Source organism: Lagenorhynchus albirostris, chromosome 12 (assembly GCF_949774975.1).
Source record: "Lagenorhynchus albirostris chromosome 12, mLagAlb1.1, whole genome shotgun sequence".
Lineage (NCBI taxonomy): Eukaryota > Metazoa > Chordata > Mammalia > Artiodactyla > Delphinidae > Lagenorhynchus > Lagenorhynchus albirostris.
The window spans coordinates 2,718,692-2,737,490 of record NC_083106.1 but is presented as its reverse complement, the minus strand read 5'-3'; the positions used below and the strand labels follow the sequence as shown (position 1 = coordinate 2,737,490).

The 18,799-nt window shown below is 54.2% G+C and overlaps 1 protein-coding gene across 4 annotated transcripts in view; it reads right to left on the bottom strand.

Annotated features, from left to right (window-relative positions):
• The window catches only part of RPS6KA2 (ribosomal protein S6 kinase A2), a 221,440-nt gene that overhangs the window by 46,783 nt on the left and 155,858 nt on the right, over positions 1-18,799 (bottom strand). For all 4 annotated transcript variants that reach the window (XM_060168304.1, XM_060168303.1, XM_060168305.1 and 1 more), the window contains 6 exons: positions 16,789-16,868; positions 14,034-14,140; positions 10,788-10,825; positions 9,092-9,234; positions 5,166-5,236; positions 3,408-3,496 (listed from right to left, as the gene is read on the bottom strand). In XM_060168304.1, coding sequence (XP_060024287.1) covers positions 3,408-3,496; positions 5,166-5,236; positions 9,092-9,234; positions 10,788-10,825; positions 14,034-14,140; positions 16,789-16,868 — 528 coding nt within the window. The remainder of the gene's footprint in view (positions 1-3,407; positions 3,497-5,165; positions 5,237-9,091; positions 9,235-10,787; positions 10,826-14,033; positions 14,141-16,788; positions 16,869-18,799) is intronic.

Below are 18,799 nucleotides of genomic sequence, written 5' to 3'. Positions count from 1 at the left end.
GCCCGTCTGGGCAGCTCCGAGGCCAAGGATGGGTTCCTGCACCACACAGGGGTCTCTGAATATCCCGTGTTTCTCTCAAAACCAAATTTTACAAAACTAGGCTTTTCATCATAAAACGAGTGTGTGTTATTGATTAAAGAATCAGACTATTGACGTGTCTGGGGTGAAAGGAAAAGCTCACCTCCCCACCCGGCCCTCCACACTCGCTGCTAACAGCTACTTGTGTGTTTCCAGAAATTTTCTTTGCTCACCTCCCTCCCTCTCTTCTAAAAATAGGATCATTCTGGACATTTGCTATTTTTCCTTAACTCTTCGTTTCTGGCTGAGACGCATCTCCGAGCCAGTGGTGCAGACCTGCCTCACCTCCCGGGCAGATGGACCCCGCTTCCCTGAACCGTCCGTCGGTGGTGGGAACGTGGGCTCCTTTCTTCCTCTCCTTCCTGCACTAACAACATCCCGTATGTCTCTGGGTACTTGTGCGACTACGTCCTAGGAAACATCCCAGAAGTGGAATTACTTGGATGAAGAGTATGTGCTTTGCTTTGACAGACATTTTCAACTGATGTATGGAAAGATCGGGGCAAAAGCACCTCCTGCCGAGGCTTCCTCTGTCCTCACACTTCACCACAGTGGATGGTTCCAGACATGGGCCGCCATGCCGGATCGAGAGGCTAAAATGGTCCAGAACGTTTCTACAGTTAGGAAGAGGGCACAGCCCCTGCGGAAGATGGTCAGGTGGATCCTCAATAAATTAAGAATAGAATTACCACAGGATCCAGGAACTCCCACTTCTGGAACTCCGGGTCTTGAAGAGCTATTTGCACACCCATGTTCGTAGCAGCGTTATTTACAACAGCCAAAATGTGGGTCAACCCAAATGTCCACGGGTGGAGGACGAATGAGCACAGTGCGGTACACCCGTTCCATGGGATATTATTCAACTTAAAAATTAGGGAAATTCTGACCTCTGCTACAATACGGATAAATCTTGTGGACATTATGCTAAGTGAAATAAGCCAGACACGAAAAACCAAATTCTGTACGCTTCCACCGACATGAGGCCCCAAGGGGAGTCAAAACACAGAGACAGAAAGCAGAAGGGTGGGGGCCAGGGGCTGGGGGAGTGCGAATGGGGGTTTCTTGTTTCATGGGGACAGAGCTTCAGTTCTGCAAGATGAAAAGAGTTCTGTGGCTGCATGGTGTTGACGCTGCCCAACACTGCAAATGTACTTGACTACTGACCTGTGCCCCTAAAAAATGGTTAAGATGATACACTTTTTGCCATGTGCATTTTACCACAATTGGAAAAGACAGGAGGGGGATAAGATATCACAAAGAGCTGTACAGGCACTCACTGGTTAAAAAGTACAGCAATTAGGAAAAGCAAGAAAAAGATTGCTCTGGCTATAGCCGCTTTACGACATAGGGAGGTCTTTAGGTAAAAACTGAAACCCTCACCTCATGCTTGGGTCTGATAAATACACCATTTTATTCCTCAAGACTGTGATTTTATGTATTATCTTACTTGTGTTTTTCTAAATCTTGATACTTTTTGTCCAATTTTTCCGCAGAAAGAAAATTCCATATAAAATGAAAACAAGTTGAGATTTTCACACAATTCATTAAATCCAATTACAGTGAAATTTCAGGGAGTTCGCTACAGGCGAAGGGAGAAGAATTATATCCTCAGCTCAAATTAAAGTAAAAAAGAATCAAGTTGTGAGCTAAAGATAGTTCGAGGGAGGGTGAGGGTTGAGACTTGGAGAGAAAAGGAGGGTGGAGGGCGAGAGACCCCCATATCCTATTTTACACGAAACATCGAGCCATTCTCCATCACTCCCACTCCCACTCAGTCAAACTGGGGGGGACTATCTTTAATTAGTTACCTCCCAAAGGTGGACGGTCAGCCTGAGACCATCAGTACGGAGCCCCAGTATTCCCCCAGTTGCCTAAAAAGCAGGCATTTCTGAAACACCAGAGGGACGTGGTGCCCCAGACCTGCACAGTCCGTCAACCACAGGGACCAGAAGATGAGTTATGATGGGGCCGGTTTCCTAGGATGCATGATGAGGTGAGGGGGGCCCCGGGATCCCGGGGGTATGGGGGGCACACGTGGGACCCTGTGCCCACAGAGCTGGGAGGCTCTGGTCAGGAGCCACCTCGTGCTCCCTTCAACATCAATGTGATGCCTGGAGCTGCAGCAGCTATTTTGTGATCGTAAGGCACCATGTGTGAGGATGAAAAGGCAATACACTAAGGATGGTAAACGAAGAAGACAGACCTATCCGGGCTTTTGAGAGCAATAGTTCAGCTGCCCAGCCAACGCTTACAACCCTCTACTGCAACACGGCTTGTAATGTGAGAAGAATAATTGCAGTTTGAAACATTAAATTAGCTGGGTTAAATAATTTTAAATTATTTAAGAGTTCTTTACTTTGCAGCTAAAAGCAATTCTTAGGGATATACCTCTTTTCATAAGTGAATCTAACATTTCTCCTTTTATCTACTTTGTAGTATTGTGAGGATCTGAATGAGATAATAATTTTATTAGTGCAGAATTCCATGTGTATCATTGTCATCCCGAGAGGAACCAGAGGCTCAGGAAGAGAAATGACTTATTTACCTGGTTTGTGAAAGAACCAATCGGCGGAGGAATGTGAGAGGCTGTGTGCCTGCCTTGCCCAGCACCCCGGCCTCTCAGTGCTGTATGGAGAGCCCGTGTCTACACTGGATGGGGCAGAGCACCAGGAAGGAGTCACAGAGTCAAAATAAAGGGGTAATTAACCCAAAGTTAATTGTTGGGATCAAACATTAAAAGACTGATGATCCCAGACTGGGGCGGGGCGCTAGACTGGGCAGGCTCAGGGGTTCAGACAGGAGCAGAAATGATGTGCAAAGATGTTTACGTGCACTTTGATGTTTCACAGCTCTGCAAACCGGATTCTGAGGCAGGTGTGTTCTAAATCGGGTTCAGATCTGCTGAGCTGAACGACAAGTTGGCCTTAGACTAGCAGAGATCATTTCAGTGTCTCTCTTGAACTGATGGAGACATTAACGAAAAGTAATCAATTAATTCATGATCCAAATCAGAAGTGGGCAAACCATTATGATCTCTCTGTAACATTCAAAGACAAATTAGATGGGGTGGCTTTTCCAGGGTTGTCTTTAGTTTACGGAGTTCTAAAGTACCACCATTCTGTGTAAAAACGGTGACTGTTAGCACAATACTTGGGCAGCGACCGTGTGTTTTTGAAATCCTCAGAGCTCGGACAACACGTGACAGAACTTCCCCCCCTGCGTCAGGGCCTTTTGCTGTCAGAGAACGTGGTGAAATGCGGGGCCAGACCAGAGCAGAGTGTGAGCATGTGGGCGGCCCGGGGCGGGCCCGGGGGCTCAGCGAGTCTTACCCAGCCGGTTACAGGGGTTCCGTTTGAAGAGGGCTCTCAGAAGACTCTGAGCCTCCACGCTGAGGAACTGCGGCATGCCCAGCTTGGCTCTGAAAAGCACAGTCGTATTTTCGGGTAAGAAGGATGAGCCCCAAAAGGAGAAGGGTTTTCTTCAGGGCTCTGCAGTTCTGCAGTCAGCGTTCACAGACAAACCCAATCACATCCACGTGACCCAGAGCAGCTGTTTACAACAGCCATATAATGATTCACTAAAAATAACAAGGCCACTAAAAATAAACAAGAATGATCCCACGAACATACAGAACATTTTAAATGGAAATTAACTATGGTTTCCAAGACAACAACAAAAAAGGCTTTGGAGAGATGCCAGCATGGTTGACATTTTAGGACCCTCCTCTTGGCTTGAGGAGACAGCTGGATTCTCTCCTCTGCCTCTGGTGTGGTCTGCGGCAACATCTGGGAAAGGAGGGCCTTGCAGGACCTCGCTTTGGGAACCACATGTCCACAGTTTGCTGCTGCCCCTTCAGAAATGCTGTCACTCCCAATGACAGGTTACAAGTTCACACCTGGGATTTGCTGGAGGGAATTATTCTTGCTTTAGAAAAAAAGGTCTTGTTCCCTCTTAAAATTAAAAGGAACAGAGGCCATCTAAAACAAAAAAAACCAGAGTAGACTGTAGTTACGCATGTCATCCACAGTGTAAGGTCATGTGATACAGGGAAACATCGTTTACATCCTCTCTACGGGGTGTCTTCCATGAACTGCTCTCCTATTTATATAATGATGTACCTACAAAACCGTAAGCTTTGCAGGTGCCTCCTGGTTCTACAAGCGTTGCGTGTCCACCTGCAAGCAGAGTTTGAGAGAGCTGGTCGTGAGGCCAGGCACCTTCGTGGATTCTCCTGCAGGTGCGGTGGGCCCAGCCTCTCACTGAGCAGGGAGACAGTAACTTGGAGCCTGCCTGATTCCAGGGCCACTTCCTCACCCCGTCCGCCCTCCGTCAGCTTCTCTCTCCCAGGGCTTGCCCTCCGACATCTCGCTCAGAGGAAGCCTGCTCTGATGAAGATGTTACAGCAAGGGACTTCCCTGGCGGTCCAGTGGTTAGGGCTCTGCGCTTCCACTGCAGGTGGCATGGGTTCGATCCCTGCTCAGGGAACTAAAATCCTGCCTACTGCGCAGCACGGCCAAAAAAATAAAATGATGTGGTTTTTTTGTTTTTTCTTTTGTTTGTTTTTTAAAAGCTATTACAGCAAGACTGGCTCTGGGTTTAGACTTCTTTCTAGGGTTCTAAGAGCAAAACCCATTTTTGTGTTAAAAGATTCTTCATGAGAATTAAGGAGAAAATTATGTTCGTACTCAGCGACTCGGGCCGTATGATTCCTGCTGATGTCAGGCAGGAGAGCTCAGGCACGTGCACGAACGGGTCAACAGGCAGAGAAGGGAAGGCTCTCTCAGGAGCCCCTGCAGCCCTCTGCCCCCTGAGCCTGCACTTTTGAAGGTCACCAACCATCATGTCTAAAGACCTTGCCGTTGGACAACTTAGATGATTTTTACTGATGGGAAACTTTATCTTTGGTAGGAGATTTCATCAGAATCACTGAGAGATGCCACTGGCTTCACCCACTGACATGAAAATGCCACGAATGCTCTTTACCGTTATTGCCCACTGAACAGTCCCACTTCTGAAGACCGAAGCTCTCGATATCAGAAGGTGCTAACGCGTACTGGGGTGGGTCCCAAGGTGGGTGTTGTACTCACTTGAGGATGAGGGCCATGGTCTCCTTCCTGTCCTTCCCCTGGAATGGCAGTGACCCCGTGAGCATCTCGAACTGCAGACCAACACAGAACAGAAGCAAGAGTTCAGAACCCACGAACTTCACAGTGGCGAGACCCAGACAGGCAAAATGCAGCCCAAGTGCACGTACCCACTCAAAATGTGGTCAGTTAAGTGCAGGCGCTGGCCTACATGCTTGGTGTACAGCAGCGAACAGAACTGCATTGTGGACCTTGGCATTCAGTGGGGAGACTGATGGATGATGGACACAGCAAACGCTCAGCTCTACGGCCGTGAGAAGGTGCTCAGCGCCATGGAGAGGGGGATGGGGACCTGCAGCCCATGGCCACACACCTTCCACGGGGTCGACTGAGGACCCGTCCTTCTCTGGAGGGTGCCGTGGAGGGGCTGAGCGAGGAGGGGAGGACAGGGGTGGGGAGGAGCGCTCCGGGTCCAGGTCGAATGGGAGGGTGCTCTGCGGACCCTGAGTGCCCTGCAGACTCATCACCGTGACGACCCTCCTCCTTCAGGCTGCTGTGACCCACCTCCCCAGCTGTTACGAGACACCGAAAGAGGAGGGGACGAGTCTGTCAAAGGAGTGAGCAATTCAGGGAGGAATGTCCTGTGCCCGAGAGCAAGGTGGCGGGACCATTCCTGGCATGTGGACCGTGGCAGACAGCAGAGGCTGGGCCTCTCCTGGAAGAGGCGAGGGGCCAACCTCTCTGGTCGCCTTCTCCGAAGTCCAGGGGCATTTCCCGTCTCATGGGGGCAGGAGGCGCAGGGGCCCGGGGAGCCCAGGCCCGCTCTGCTCTCACTGCCTGTGGACCCTCGGGGCACAGACCTTCCTGGGCACCGGCACCGCCACCTGAGCTAGGGATGCGGGAAGGTCATGCCCTGTGCCCGGGAGACCCTCACGGAGACGCGTGTTCACAACACAAGATGACAGGGCCCGTAAGAGCGTCACAGCAAAGCACCAGACATCGACAGCTGGGGAACCAGAGGAGGTTCCAGAAGTGAGTGTGGGGAGCCTGGGGAGACGTGGGGGAAACAAGTGGGGAGAAGCCTGACTGCGGGCATCAGCTCAGAGCAGGTCACTTTCCTCCTCCCTTTCTTGTCCCTCCTCCTTCGCTACCTTTTTTTGGTTTGTTTTTTGCGGTACGCGGGCCTCTCACTGCTGTGGTCTCTCTCGTTGGGGAGCACAGGCTCCAGACGCGCAGGCTCAGCGGCCATGGCTCACGGGCCCAGCCGCTCCGCGGCATGTGGGACCCTCCCGGACCGGGGCACGAACCCGTGTCCCCTGCATCGGCAGGCGGACTCTCAACCACTGCGCCACCAGGGAAGCCTCTCCTTCGCTTTGACTTCTCTTCTCTCTCAGTTGTTTTTCTTTCCATCTTTCTTTTTATGTCCTCACTGCCCCTTTTATTTCCTTTCAGCCTCTCCATTTATTTCTTTAATATGCAATGATTTTGACCAGAAAAAAGTATGAAAGGCATATTTTATATTATGGGACAGATTTTATTAATATATCTAGAAACAGACGAGGGGGATGGCATATTCCCACTCCCCTCTCCCCCAGAAACCTTACAAAACTAACTCCAGGTGGCTTTGATGTGTGTGTGGTTTTAGCTGCAGTTTTCTCTGCTGTGCTGGCCGGTAAGACAGTCCTCTCCAGGCTCGGGCCGGCCTCCTGCTCTTTTAAATATCATTTCCACAGAGACACACGTGGCGTTCTGTGACGTCAGAGCATCGGGCAAGGGCTCCCTGGAGAACCACTGTATGGTCACTCGTGAGCCCAGCCTACATCTTTTTTTTTTTTTTTTTTTTTGTGGTACGCAGGCCTCTCACCGCTGTGGCCTCTCCCGTTGCGGAGCACAGGCTCCAGACGCGCAGGCTCAGCGGCCATGACTCACGGGCCCAGCCCCTCCGTGACATGTGGGATCTCCCCGGACCGGGGCATGAACCCGTGTCCCCTGCATTGGCAGGCGGACTCCCAACCACTGCGCCACCAGGGAAGCCCCCAGCCTACATCTTTAAGGGCTTCGCGAGTATCCCTGGGATCCAGGGACAGGATGAAGCCTGTGGTCTCCCTCTGGGAGCCCACCCCACCCTCCAGAGGAACGTGCTTCTCAGGCGGATGCGGACTTAAGAATTGGAATCACTTCCGAAGACGCAGAGCTGTAACCTCGGACCTGGGAGCCGGTGTCGGGAAGACAACATCAAACTTCCAGTAAAATCCGCAGCGAGGGTGCCGAGGCCCCCGTGCCCGCCCCCCACTACACACCCTCCAGACAGGGTGACAGGGAAGCACCCACGTGGACAGGAGCAGAGCCGAGGATGCAAAGTTACCCTGCAGAGGAAGAGGCTACCCTGACGGTCTCACCAACATGTCTAAAGAGAGACGATCGGTGGGAAGGTAAGCAGAGCGGGACGTCCCCGTGGCTTCTGGCGTGGAGACGGACTGCACCCCAGCAGAGGCTATTCAAGGTCTGTATAACCACGAACACGGCAAGCGCCACCAGCGCCCTGGCAGCTGACGCTCACGGAGCCCTTGTCAGGCCGCGAGCTTGGGCCCATCACTTGCCTGTATTAATGTGCTTAATTTGTTGTGATTCTGTCTTGGGAGCAGTCTTCTCATTACAGCCTGACTTCCCTCGTAGGTGGCTGACGGGGGGAGAATGCTCTGACCCTGGAGACGGGGGCACCGCCCCGCGTGGTGTGACGTCACCTACTGTACGCCCGTGAGCTGGCATCCCGGCCGGAGCCGTGGGAACGGCCTCCCGAGCTGGTTTGACGTGTCTGCCCCCCACAGACGAGGGTCAGCCGTCCGTGCCGACAAACCCAACACAGCCAGCGCTTCCGAGCCCACGGGGCCGGGGACCAGAACCGAGAGACCGAGCGTGGCCTCCTGGGTACCAGCCTAGGGGCACCCAGCTGATGCCCTGCACCGTGAGCAGGACCCAGCCCAGAGGTCCCGGGGCGAGAGGCATGCGTGTGGGAAGGAGGCTTTGCCAGTGCTGGCCGAGCGACGCGCCTCAGTTTCCTCGTTTGTGGAATGCACAAGGAGGGGGCTGACAAGCCGGGAATGCCACGATGCTCCTCCCATCCAGTCAGTGTGAGACTCACAGCCTCGGAAGTCTGGCCCACGCCGAGGGCCCAGCGGGCCGGCTGCGGGGGATGGGTGGGGGGAGGGGGAAGGGAGGAGAGGAAGGACCGCGTGAGGCGGGGGGACGGCAGCCAAGCCCGCTTCTGTTGTGACTACAGACCGCCCTGGCGTTTGCTGCACGCTCTGTCTGCGAACACGTGACCCAAAGAAAATCCAGGTTTCTAGATGCAGATGTAAAAATGCTTCACTCTACGTGTATTTTGGTTCATGGTGATTTTGATGACTAAGTGGAGGGATTCTGTGTTTGAAATAAGAAAAATATGTTTAATCTGGAGATAGCTGCATCCCTTCAAATCCTCCTGCTAAACCCGTAAGAGCGTTAAGGATAAAGGTTTGACTCTTAACACATTGCATCCTAACTTGAATCCCAGCTCTGTTTCCTGATGGTGGGAGTCTGGAGGGGGGACAGAGAGGAGGCTGCCAGGAAATGCTAGGGTCAGGAATTGGTGGCCCCCCTTGTCCTGAGTCACACAATGGGCACTGTTTTCCTCGGGTCACTCCTGGACCTCTGAACCCCAGGAGTGGGCGGGTGCTCAGGGGACAGCCACGTGGGCACCTTGGGGACCGCAGATGCCACGCTGCAAGCACATCAAGCCACGAGCACATATTACCATGAGCACATCATATCCCAAGCATACCATACCACGAGCACACCATGACACGAGCATGCCATACATACCAGGAGCACACCATACCACGAGCACGCCGTACCACGAGCACGCCACACCATATCACGAGCCCCCATACCATGAGCACGCCAAAGGACCACCAGTCTGCGCTCTGCGTGTGGCCCCGCCGGTTCACCACCTCGGGCGCCATGTACTCGATCGTCCCGCAGAACGAATAGGCTCTCTTGTCGTGGTCGATGGCCTCCTTACTCAGCCCGAAGTCTAAAAGAGAAAGAGCACACAGTGCTCAGTCTCCGGGCGGCACCTGGAGCCCTGCTGCCCGTACACGTGAGATCTATATAATACACGTGCAGCTCCTCACTCAGCAGAGAAAACCGGTCAGGTACTCGCAGAACCTTCAGTCTCCACAAAGTGCCACGCGGGCACTTCTGAACCGCCTTAACCAGTTGTAGAAGTCAAGTCAGGTTTACTTTCTCAGCTTGTTAAGGGTTAACTTCTTCTGCTGTTCTACACGTGGGAAGGCACAGAAGGCCCCAGCAGGTCAAACTGGACTCATTGCGGGGGGCAGGTCCCACCAGCAGACACTGCGGACGCCCTTGGACCTGTGCAGCCCCTGGCAGGAGGTCGCCGTCTAAAGGGTCTGTCAGGTGAGTGCTGTGCTCTTGTGCGTAATTCATGAGAAATTTAAGAAGGCTCACTGTCTGACATTAATGAGCAGTAACTGTCAATCGCTCTGTGCACTCTGCTGGGACTGGGGGTCCATCAAGAACGGGGTGAACCAGCCCAGAGAAGGGAACAGGCAGCAGGGAGACCACATGGTGTGGGGCTGAGAAGCAGAGGACAGGAGGCTCTGAAGACAGAACAGGGGTAGAGCAGGTGTCCCGCCTAAGCAGAGACAGCTGCCACTGGAGGCGAGGGGGGAGCATTTGCGCAGGGACAGCCCACTGGTGGACACGGGGAGCGGGTGTGAGTGGAGACCAGGCCAGGACCCGGCCAGCGGAATGGCCCCCAGAGACGTCCACGCCCCAACCCTGGAACCTATGAATAGGTCACCTTACCTGGCAGAGGGGGCCCTGCTATATCTCCAGAAGGGAGGTTATCCTGGGGCGCCAGGATGACGCACAGTAAGTACAAGGTCCTTATGTGGACTTGGGGGCAGATGCCAGAGTCAGAGAGAGACTGGGGTGCTTCCCCCTGGCTCTGAAGGAGAAGGATGGGGCCGTGAGCCCAGGGAAGTGGGCAGCCGGAGAGGCGACAGGACCATCCTTCCCCGGAGCCTCCACAAAGGAGCGCACCCCTTTTGATCTTAGCCATGTGAGACCTGTTTTGGACTTGTGGCCGCCAGGGCTGTTAAGATGATGAGCTGATGCTGTTTTGAGCCACCGAGGTTGGTAATTGTGACACAGCAAGAGGAAACTAGCACAAGCGGGTGCCACGGAACAAGGCGGGGCGGTGCTCGTTCTGGCTGAACCGACGGCAGTGGGAGGGGTTTGAGGTTTCAGTGGGGAGATCGGCCCCGCAGACATGCTAAGATGAGATTCTCGAACGAAACATCCAGTGACGCTGAGAGTCAGCAGGAAGGCGCTAGAAGGCTCTTAAGTCAGAGGGAGAGAAGGAAGGAGGGCCGACCTGGGAAGCGTGAGCGTCCCCAGGAAGACACACACCAAAAGAACTAAGCCACGGCCACGGGGAAGGCAGCCCTGCGTGCACACGCTGGTGTGATGAGAGAGAGGGCCTGAGCTCTGGGTCGGCCCCCAGGTACCAGGGGCGCCGGGGTGACGTCACCGGTCGGTGGCGGGTGGAATTTTACAAACCTGTGATCTTAATATGTCCCTCTTCGTCCAGGAGGATGCTGAAAGAAAGGGGGGGAAACAGATGCTTTAAAAGAGACGAGACACACGGAAGGGCACGGAGACCCCAGGGGAGCCGCCCAGGCCCTTGGGCAGCACTCTCCACGCTGGCTGGGGGGCGGCAGGTCGCCTGCTGTTCGCAGACGTGGCCTTTAGACCACTGCTTCCTAGTCGGCAGCTTCTGCTGGGTCAGGAGCACAGGCACATCCGCGGTGTGTGGGGGGCAAAGGGCACCCCCATGTTCTTGTGCCTGGCTCAGCAGGCTCACACTGGGGACTGCAGGTGTGAGACCCTCTCAAGCCCAGGGGAAGGTCTGGGGACCCCCCAGGCTGTCTGTCCTGCATGAATGGGCCTGAGAGCATCCGCAAGTGCCCTGGCTTGTGCAGACGCAGAGCTGCTCAGAGGGGACTTCCTGAACCCAGGCGGGCCCTCGACGGCTAGAGCCTGCTCTTCTGGCCAGACCCCTCCACGAGCCCCGCCTGACCCTGGGAACCACCGCGACCTCCGGGGGAGTCTGTGACACCTCAGGCCTCAGCCCCCGGGAGCCATGTTGTGGGAGCCGGTCCCACGGGGTCCCTCCTGGTGCCCTGGACCAAGCTCTCAGCGTGCCGGCATCTGACGTCCAGATGCCCCACGGGGAGCGCTGTCCTGTTCCTCCCAGCTCTCTGCAGTACGGCGAGGCTGACGCCCACGGGAGGGCAGAGGGAACGTCTGAGGGGATGGACGCAGGCGAGCTTTCCACGAGGCCCTTCTCCAGCCCATCAGCCCACAGGCCCCCGGGGCTCCTGGCTTGCCCTGTTTCTTTCTTTGCTGTAATTAAACTCTGTTCCACCAGCTCCTGGGAGGCACCAGCCCAGATCTAAAGAGACCAGGACGTGGGCTGTGAGGATTAATATGTGGTACGTTAAACACATGTGGGAAAGGAAGTAAGTTCTGACACAGGCTACCACATGGATGGACCTCGAGGACACCACGTCGAGGGCAATAAGCCAGCCACAAAAGGACAAATACTGTGTGACCCCCCTTACGTGTGGTCCCCGGAGCAGTGAGATCCACAGAGACAGAAAACAGAAGGGAGGGTGCTGGGGCAGGGGAGGGCGGTGGGGTACCATGGGGACAGGGCGTCAGTTTTGCAGGATGAAAGAAGTCTGGAAGATGGATGGTGGAGACGATCGCACAGATGGTGTGAACGCTCTTAACACGACTGAACTGTGCACTTGAAAATAGTCAAGGTGGTAAATTTTATGTCATGTTTATCTTACCACAATTTTTAAAACGCTGCCATGGGAATAAAAATCATACCTACTGTTTTATGGAAATGGGAAGGGAAAAGTCACAGTGTATAATTAAGATGACAATTTATAATGAAAGAAGCGAATGTTCTTATCTTTGCTTTTCAGTTATACTTAATCTTTGCCCAGAAGTGAGCAACTTTCATGATTAACTCCCTACTAATTCTAATGGAAACAAAATCCTTTCTCTTCAATCCTGCAATTCCATATTACATTTTTAACTATAAAGATCCCTTTGACCTTTAACTAGAGGGAGAATCGGGGTGCTGCCTTCACGGGGCAGAGCTCACAGCGGAGGGGAGCAGGTCGGCAGAGCTGGCGGTGACAGCGGCCTCAGCGCCTGTTTTCCGAAGGCGAGGCTGAGTTTGCAGGACACGGCTCTTACGGGGATACTCAGGAGAGAGCCTTTCACGGTTATTTAAACATCATTTACACGTGCAGCCAGTGAGGCTGTACCCAGCTGGTGGTTAGGCTGATGCCGTGCGTGGGGAGCACTTCCCTCTGGTCACAGGCAAATACGCTTTGCATCAGGGACATACACAACGTTCCTGGTCTCTAGGCAAACCCAGGCGTTTCCCTTAAACGACTGCCACTTCTCAGAGCAGAGTTTGCATTTTTCTCAGTTCCCTGCAGGTGAGGAAGGGACCAGGAACAAGGGCTGGGATCTACTTCCTGTGCCCTCAGGGCCTGGGCTGCCTTGTGCTCCAAGCCTTGGGGTCCCACCAGGCCCCACATATCCAGGGACAGGCATGGACCTCAGTCTATAGGGGGACAGGGGGCCGTTATCAACCACGTCACAGGCCAGAGGGAGAAAATCATCAACTTCGCGGCAGGGACCACTGTCAGGTCAACCAAATGAACTTAAAACAGCATCCGCTAGATCCTTCCTTTTCAAGTGGATCCTCCTAGTCTGTGCAGCTCTACACAGAAAACAGCAGGAAAAGAACCTGAAGTAAGAACATTATTATCTGGAGGGACTTTAAAAAAAGATTTAGACTGGATTAGCAAAATACCCTAGAAATAGTATTACAGATGATCATTGCCAAAGATACACAAATCTTATTGGAATTTGGGCTGGGAAGCTGGTGCCACTGTCTTTTAGAAAAACTCAGAAAGGCTCATCTGACTCGTCACCTAGAAATGGGCCTGTCGAGACAGCTGAAAGGGCTTTCCAAGGTGGAGGTGGAGATGGGGAAGAGACCGGCACAGAAGACACACACTAGTGAGGGGGTGGCGTGTGAGACATTCCCAGTGCAGGATGGGTCCCACCTAAGGAGGGAGGGCAGGGGCTGTGGGAGGAGGAATGGTGGGCTGCCTACCTGCCCAGCCTCCTCTACCTGCCCAGCCTCTCCACCTGCCCAGCCTCCTCTACCTGCCCAGCCTCCTCTACCTGACCAGCCTCCACTACCTGCCCAGCCTCCTCTACCTGCCCAGCCTCTCCACCTGCCCAGCCTCTACTACCTGCCCAGCCTCCTCTACCTGCCCAGCCTCTCCACCTGCCCAGCCTCCTCCACCTGCCCAGCCTCCTCTACCTGCCCAGTCTCCTCTACCTGCCCAGCCTTCCCATCTGCCCAGCCTCCTCTACCTGCCCAGCCTCTCCACCTGCCCAGCCTCCTCTACCTGCCCAGCCTCCACTACCTGCCCAGCCTCCCCTGGACCACAGGGATGCAGGCCCGGCCCTGCCTCCCTTGGAGGGTGTTAGGAGGGTCAGGTGAGAATGGGCTGGGACCATCCCACACAAACCAGCACAAGCCACACCTATGTCTGGGCACCTTTCCAGGGGCGGGCAGGTGGAATCCCTGCCTGTGGGGCGCTAGCACCGGAATGTCCCCAGGCTATGCCCTCCCTGGGGAATTAAGTACAGGGACAAGGCGACGTGGGCAGCAAGAGGGCCCTGCCCTGCCTTGTCCTCACTCACTTTTCTGGCTTCAGGTCTCTGTAGATGATGCCCAGGCTGTGCAGGTGGTCTAGAGCCAAGGCCAGCTCAGCCAGGTAGAACTTGACATCCTCCTCCGTGAACATCACCTGGCAGGAGAGAGAACAAGACTTCAGCCTGCTCTGTGGCTGCTGGCTTTAAAGACAGAGGCACTCAGCCCCACGAAGACTCCGCTCCGCTCTGCAGACCGCGGCCCCCAGACAAGGCTCTTCGACTCCTACAGTGGAAACATGAGCTCTCAGCAAAGTTTTAGGACCAGTGACGGGGAGGGGGCACTCCTCACAACGCCGCTCGGCCTTGTGGGCAGAGCGCCGGGCAGAGTTTCCTCCCCCGACCTTTCCTGCCCCACAAACCATGCAGCTCCGGAGTGTATTTCTGGGTTTATGTTTTAATATGTGTGCTTCTAATGTAACACTTTAATACAAAAAACTAAACCACACTGTGAAGGTCTGATTACAAACAGGCCTGAAGGATTTACTGAAAATATGTCTCAAATTTCATCCCTCCTCCCTTCAAGTTCACCTCTTCCCCCCTTTTGGGTTTATGCAAACTAGGAACTGCCGTCTCCCCAAAGCGGGACGAGTCCCACCAAATACGACCCGCCCGTGGAGCATCGGTGGGCGCCCCTTGCCGGAGAGGCTGCTGGGAGGGGGACGCTGGTCTAGCTAAAACACACATGAGGCCATGGCGCCCAGCACACCTCAAGGTCATTGTCTCCTACTGTTTCCCTGTCCCTGCGGTTGTGAGAACCGCATGTAATTTGGTAGTCACCTTACCAGCAAGCCAGATGGTATCAGAAACCATTCTTTACCCGCACCATGAGAAATGAATGTCACAGAGACTAGAAACCCATGTCATGACTGAATTCTCTCTGAAGGCAGATGCGTGAAAAATCAATACATGATCAGAAGGTTGCTCAGGATAAGGGCAATTTGGGGAATTGAACAGTGACTACATCAGGCTAATGACGGCGGAGCACATCCATTTCACAAAAGGGATGCCTCCCAGTGGGGAGGACGTGCACCCCAAGTCCTGGATGACATTTGGGTACCACCAACCCTCGTTGCCCCTCTGGCCTCTGGAATCTCCTGTTCTGCCTTCCACGCTCGGCCGGCACCTTTCCTGGTTGGGTATTTCTTTTCTACATTGGTTAGCATACTCAGTGGGCTTCCCTGTGAGAAGGATTTCCCTGTGGGAGATCCTGCTGGCTGTCGAATCCTCTTCGGCCCGACTTTCTCCATCTCTGTCCATAACCACACAGGCCCGTCTGCAGCTCAGTGCTCAGGGGCGGCCGTATGACTCTCCTTGGCCACGCTTAGGGCACAGATCTGCGTGGCCTCCAAGTGCAAATGACAAAGGGTTTCTCTATGGGAATGAAACACCCCTGGATGTGAGTTCTTGAAGGCAGTCAGTACGGAGACCGACACACACAAGGATGTTGTCTAGTGGACTCGGTGAAGAGGATGGAAGGGAAGTACTTTTTTTCATAGGGTTAGGGTTAGGGTATCATTCATTTCCTGTGTTTCTGTGAACTGAGACCCTCTTGAGCCCAGGCTGGACAACTTCACTCCTACTCTGAAGGGTACCCTGGGTGTTGCCTTTTTGGTCAAGAAGCCCAACAACAGGGTGTGTCACCCTGGATGCTGGACAGACCAACCCGCAGTGGCCTGACTTCCTTCGGCCGGGCTGGGAAGGGAGCGAATCAATAGGCATCAGATGAGACGCTGGCCGAGGTCAGTGATTCGCCGTCTTTGGAAACGTGAGCTCAGCTGGGAGGCGGGTTAAGGGACCAGAGACCTGACCCAAAGGGCTTTGGAGAACTTGGATCTGAATCCTCCAGCCCGTGCTTTCAACCTGTATCGCCAAGCGTCCAATACATCAATTGTGCCATTGCCCGAGGGACCGTCAGGAAACAGAGGGAGAGAGCAGCCCGAGGTCTCGGGGAGCCCACTGCCGCTTCACCTTGACTGCCAGCACTTTGGATGGAGGGATCTCCTGCTGTAAAAGTGGGCAGTGAGGAAAGGGGGAGGCCAGCCCGAACCCCCTGTTACAGCCCAGTAAGAACCCCGGTGCCAGGTGAGGTTGCGTCAGAAGGGCCGGGAACCTGTTCTGTGCATTGTGTCAACACGCTGTCACCTTCATCATGCTCTTCTGTATAAAGGAAACTGCACAGAATCAACAGGATTAAAAGCCTGGCATTATCACTGCCTCGAGCAGGGTGCGCAGGGGGCAGAGAGCTTTCACGCTGCGCTGCAAGACATCCCGGAAAGCTCCTAAGTCAGGTAGTGGGGGTCAAGGACAAGCCCTGGGGGGCGCGGAGCGCTCACGGGTGGAAAGTGGAAAGTGGAAAGTGAAACGTTGTGAAATACAGTCTTCCCTACGTAACATAAATCAAGTTTCCATCTGCTCTACACAGGGAAGGTTCTAGAGCTCCACGGGGGTCTTGGGAAGAGTCCGTTTTCTTAAGATCTTTCGAGGACAACAGAGTTCTTCTCTGTGTGACTCGTGAGACATCTTTAAAACACGCGCACACACCACACGCCATATACCCTCACACCAAATACGTACACACACACACACACGCCACCCACCACACACACGTGTGCATGTACACGCACGTTCACACATTCCCTTGCACACACACCACACACACACGCACGTACACACACACACCCCGCCCCCTGCTCTCCTGTCCCTCGAATTCTAGGCAGAAACCCACAGCCTGCACTCCGTGTACCTCTTTGGAGAGCCTGGTGAAGAGGTCTCCTCCGCGCAGGAAGTCCAGAATCAGATAGAGTTTTCCCTCCGTCTGGAAGGCTGCGGAAGGAGAGAGTTGAGAGCATTTCGGCGTCACGGTCCCCTGCGGTGGACATCATTCCCCTGGGTCCAGGCTCTGAGTGCAAAAAGCCCGTCTCTCGTTGGCTCAAACAATACTGTGTAGCCTGTAACCCTGGGTCATTTCAGAAACAGGACTGCGGCCGGGCTGGAGACCGCACAGCGGAGAGGGCAGGACTTGGGGAAGGGAGTGGACGGTGATGAGCTCTGTCTCTCACTTTTACTCATGGTCTGGAGGTTATTTCTCCTCCTCTCCCCACCCCTTCCCCACCCCTTCCCCGCCTCCTTCCTTCCTTCCTTCCCTCCCTCTCTCCTTCTTCCTGCCTTTTTTTAAATCACAAAGGGACTGAAAGACACATGGAGAAGAGTATGTGTAGGTTCCACTTGCTCTCATCACCACTACTGACGCGGGGCTTTGGGCAAAACCGTGTCTTCTTAGAGACTTGGCTTTGCTGGCAGGTGTCTGGTAAGGAGCAGGGCGATCGTAGTGAGCGTCTGGGACGAGTCCCCTCCCCTTCCTATGGAGTTGTGTTCGGTACAACTCAGGGCTCAAGGATACCCACCATCTGCTCCTTCTTTTACGGCTGCGCTGGGGACGGGTCGGCCCAGCTACCTGTACCTGGTGGCAGCAGCGCTCGTGTGCTCTCAGTTTGGTCCCCGAGGGCCACAGTTATGGGCATGGAGTTCACGGTTCACGCCCGCCCGCCACTAGCAAGGGCACGCCTTGGTCAAAGGGGGGGACGGTGCATGCGCGAGAGGCTCAAGAGAAACTAACCACCGTGGCTACTGGATGGTCAGTTCAACGTTCCCGCTGGCCTGGCACGTGGCATCTGTTCTACACACAAAGGAAGCATGGCTGGAAGGGGTGCTGACATCCCCACACACTTGGGAACTTCTCATTTTCTAAAAGTCAATGCCAGAAGCATTATAAATGTTGGGGTTTTAGAAACATAAATCCTCTAACTAGAAACCCCTTTGTCAGAACTGTGTAAACTGCAGCGTGGATGAGTGCTCTGTCCTAGGGCTTGACGGGCAGATAGAGGACAGGTATCTTTTTTTTTTTTTTTTTCTGGTACGCGGGCCTCTCACTGTTGTGGCCTCTCCCGTTGCGGAGCACAGGCTCCGGACGCGCAGACTCAGCGGCCATGGCTCACGGGCCCAGCCGCTCCGCGGCATGTGGGATCTTCCCGGGCCGGGATACGAACCCGTGTCCCCTGCATCGGCAGGCAGACTCTCAACCACTACGCCACCAGGGAAGCCCGACAAGTATCTTTTGATCAATCACAGAGGTAACGTGGAGGATGCCTTTACAAATCTCTGCAAGATCCCAGTTCTCAACTTCTTCAGAAAAACACCTGGGAAACCAACCGAAACGACACCTGGATCGGATCCGACACCAGCGAATCAGCAGCGCTGAGGCAGCCATGTGATAAAGGGGGGTCAGCCTGCCGCCACCGTTGGGATCTAAGGGCACCTGCCCGTGGCCCGAGGGATCCGGTCACCACATGGCTGCCTGCAAGGTCACATCCATGTTGGCTCTTATTATTTGTGAAAGGAGAGGCCATGTGCTTTCCAAACAGGACTTTCTAAACTGTCTTCTTAGGAATCTCAGAAGTTCACAAGCAAAGAGCCCTGTCCTCCTGGCTTTGCGTGTGTTCATGCCTTCACTCCCGACGTCGGTAAAAGTCACGGACAGTCTCCTACAACTCTGCCCGCCCCCGAGCCCCTGTGCCAACAAGGTACGGGATTTGTCCTTGTTCTGCCCAGCGCTTCGCCCACACTAATTACTCGATTAGGGCACAAAGCTGTGATGCAGTCTGCCATGACTGGCGCCACCACCTCATTATTTTTAACTTGAAGGTTTCACTTACTGCTTCTCCGAGGAGATAAAAAGGCAGAAAGCAAATGAAGAA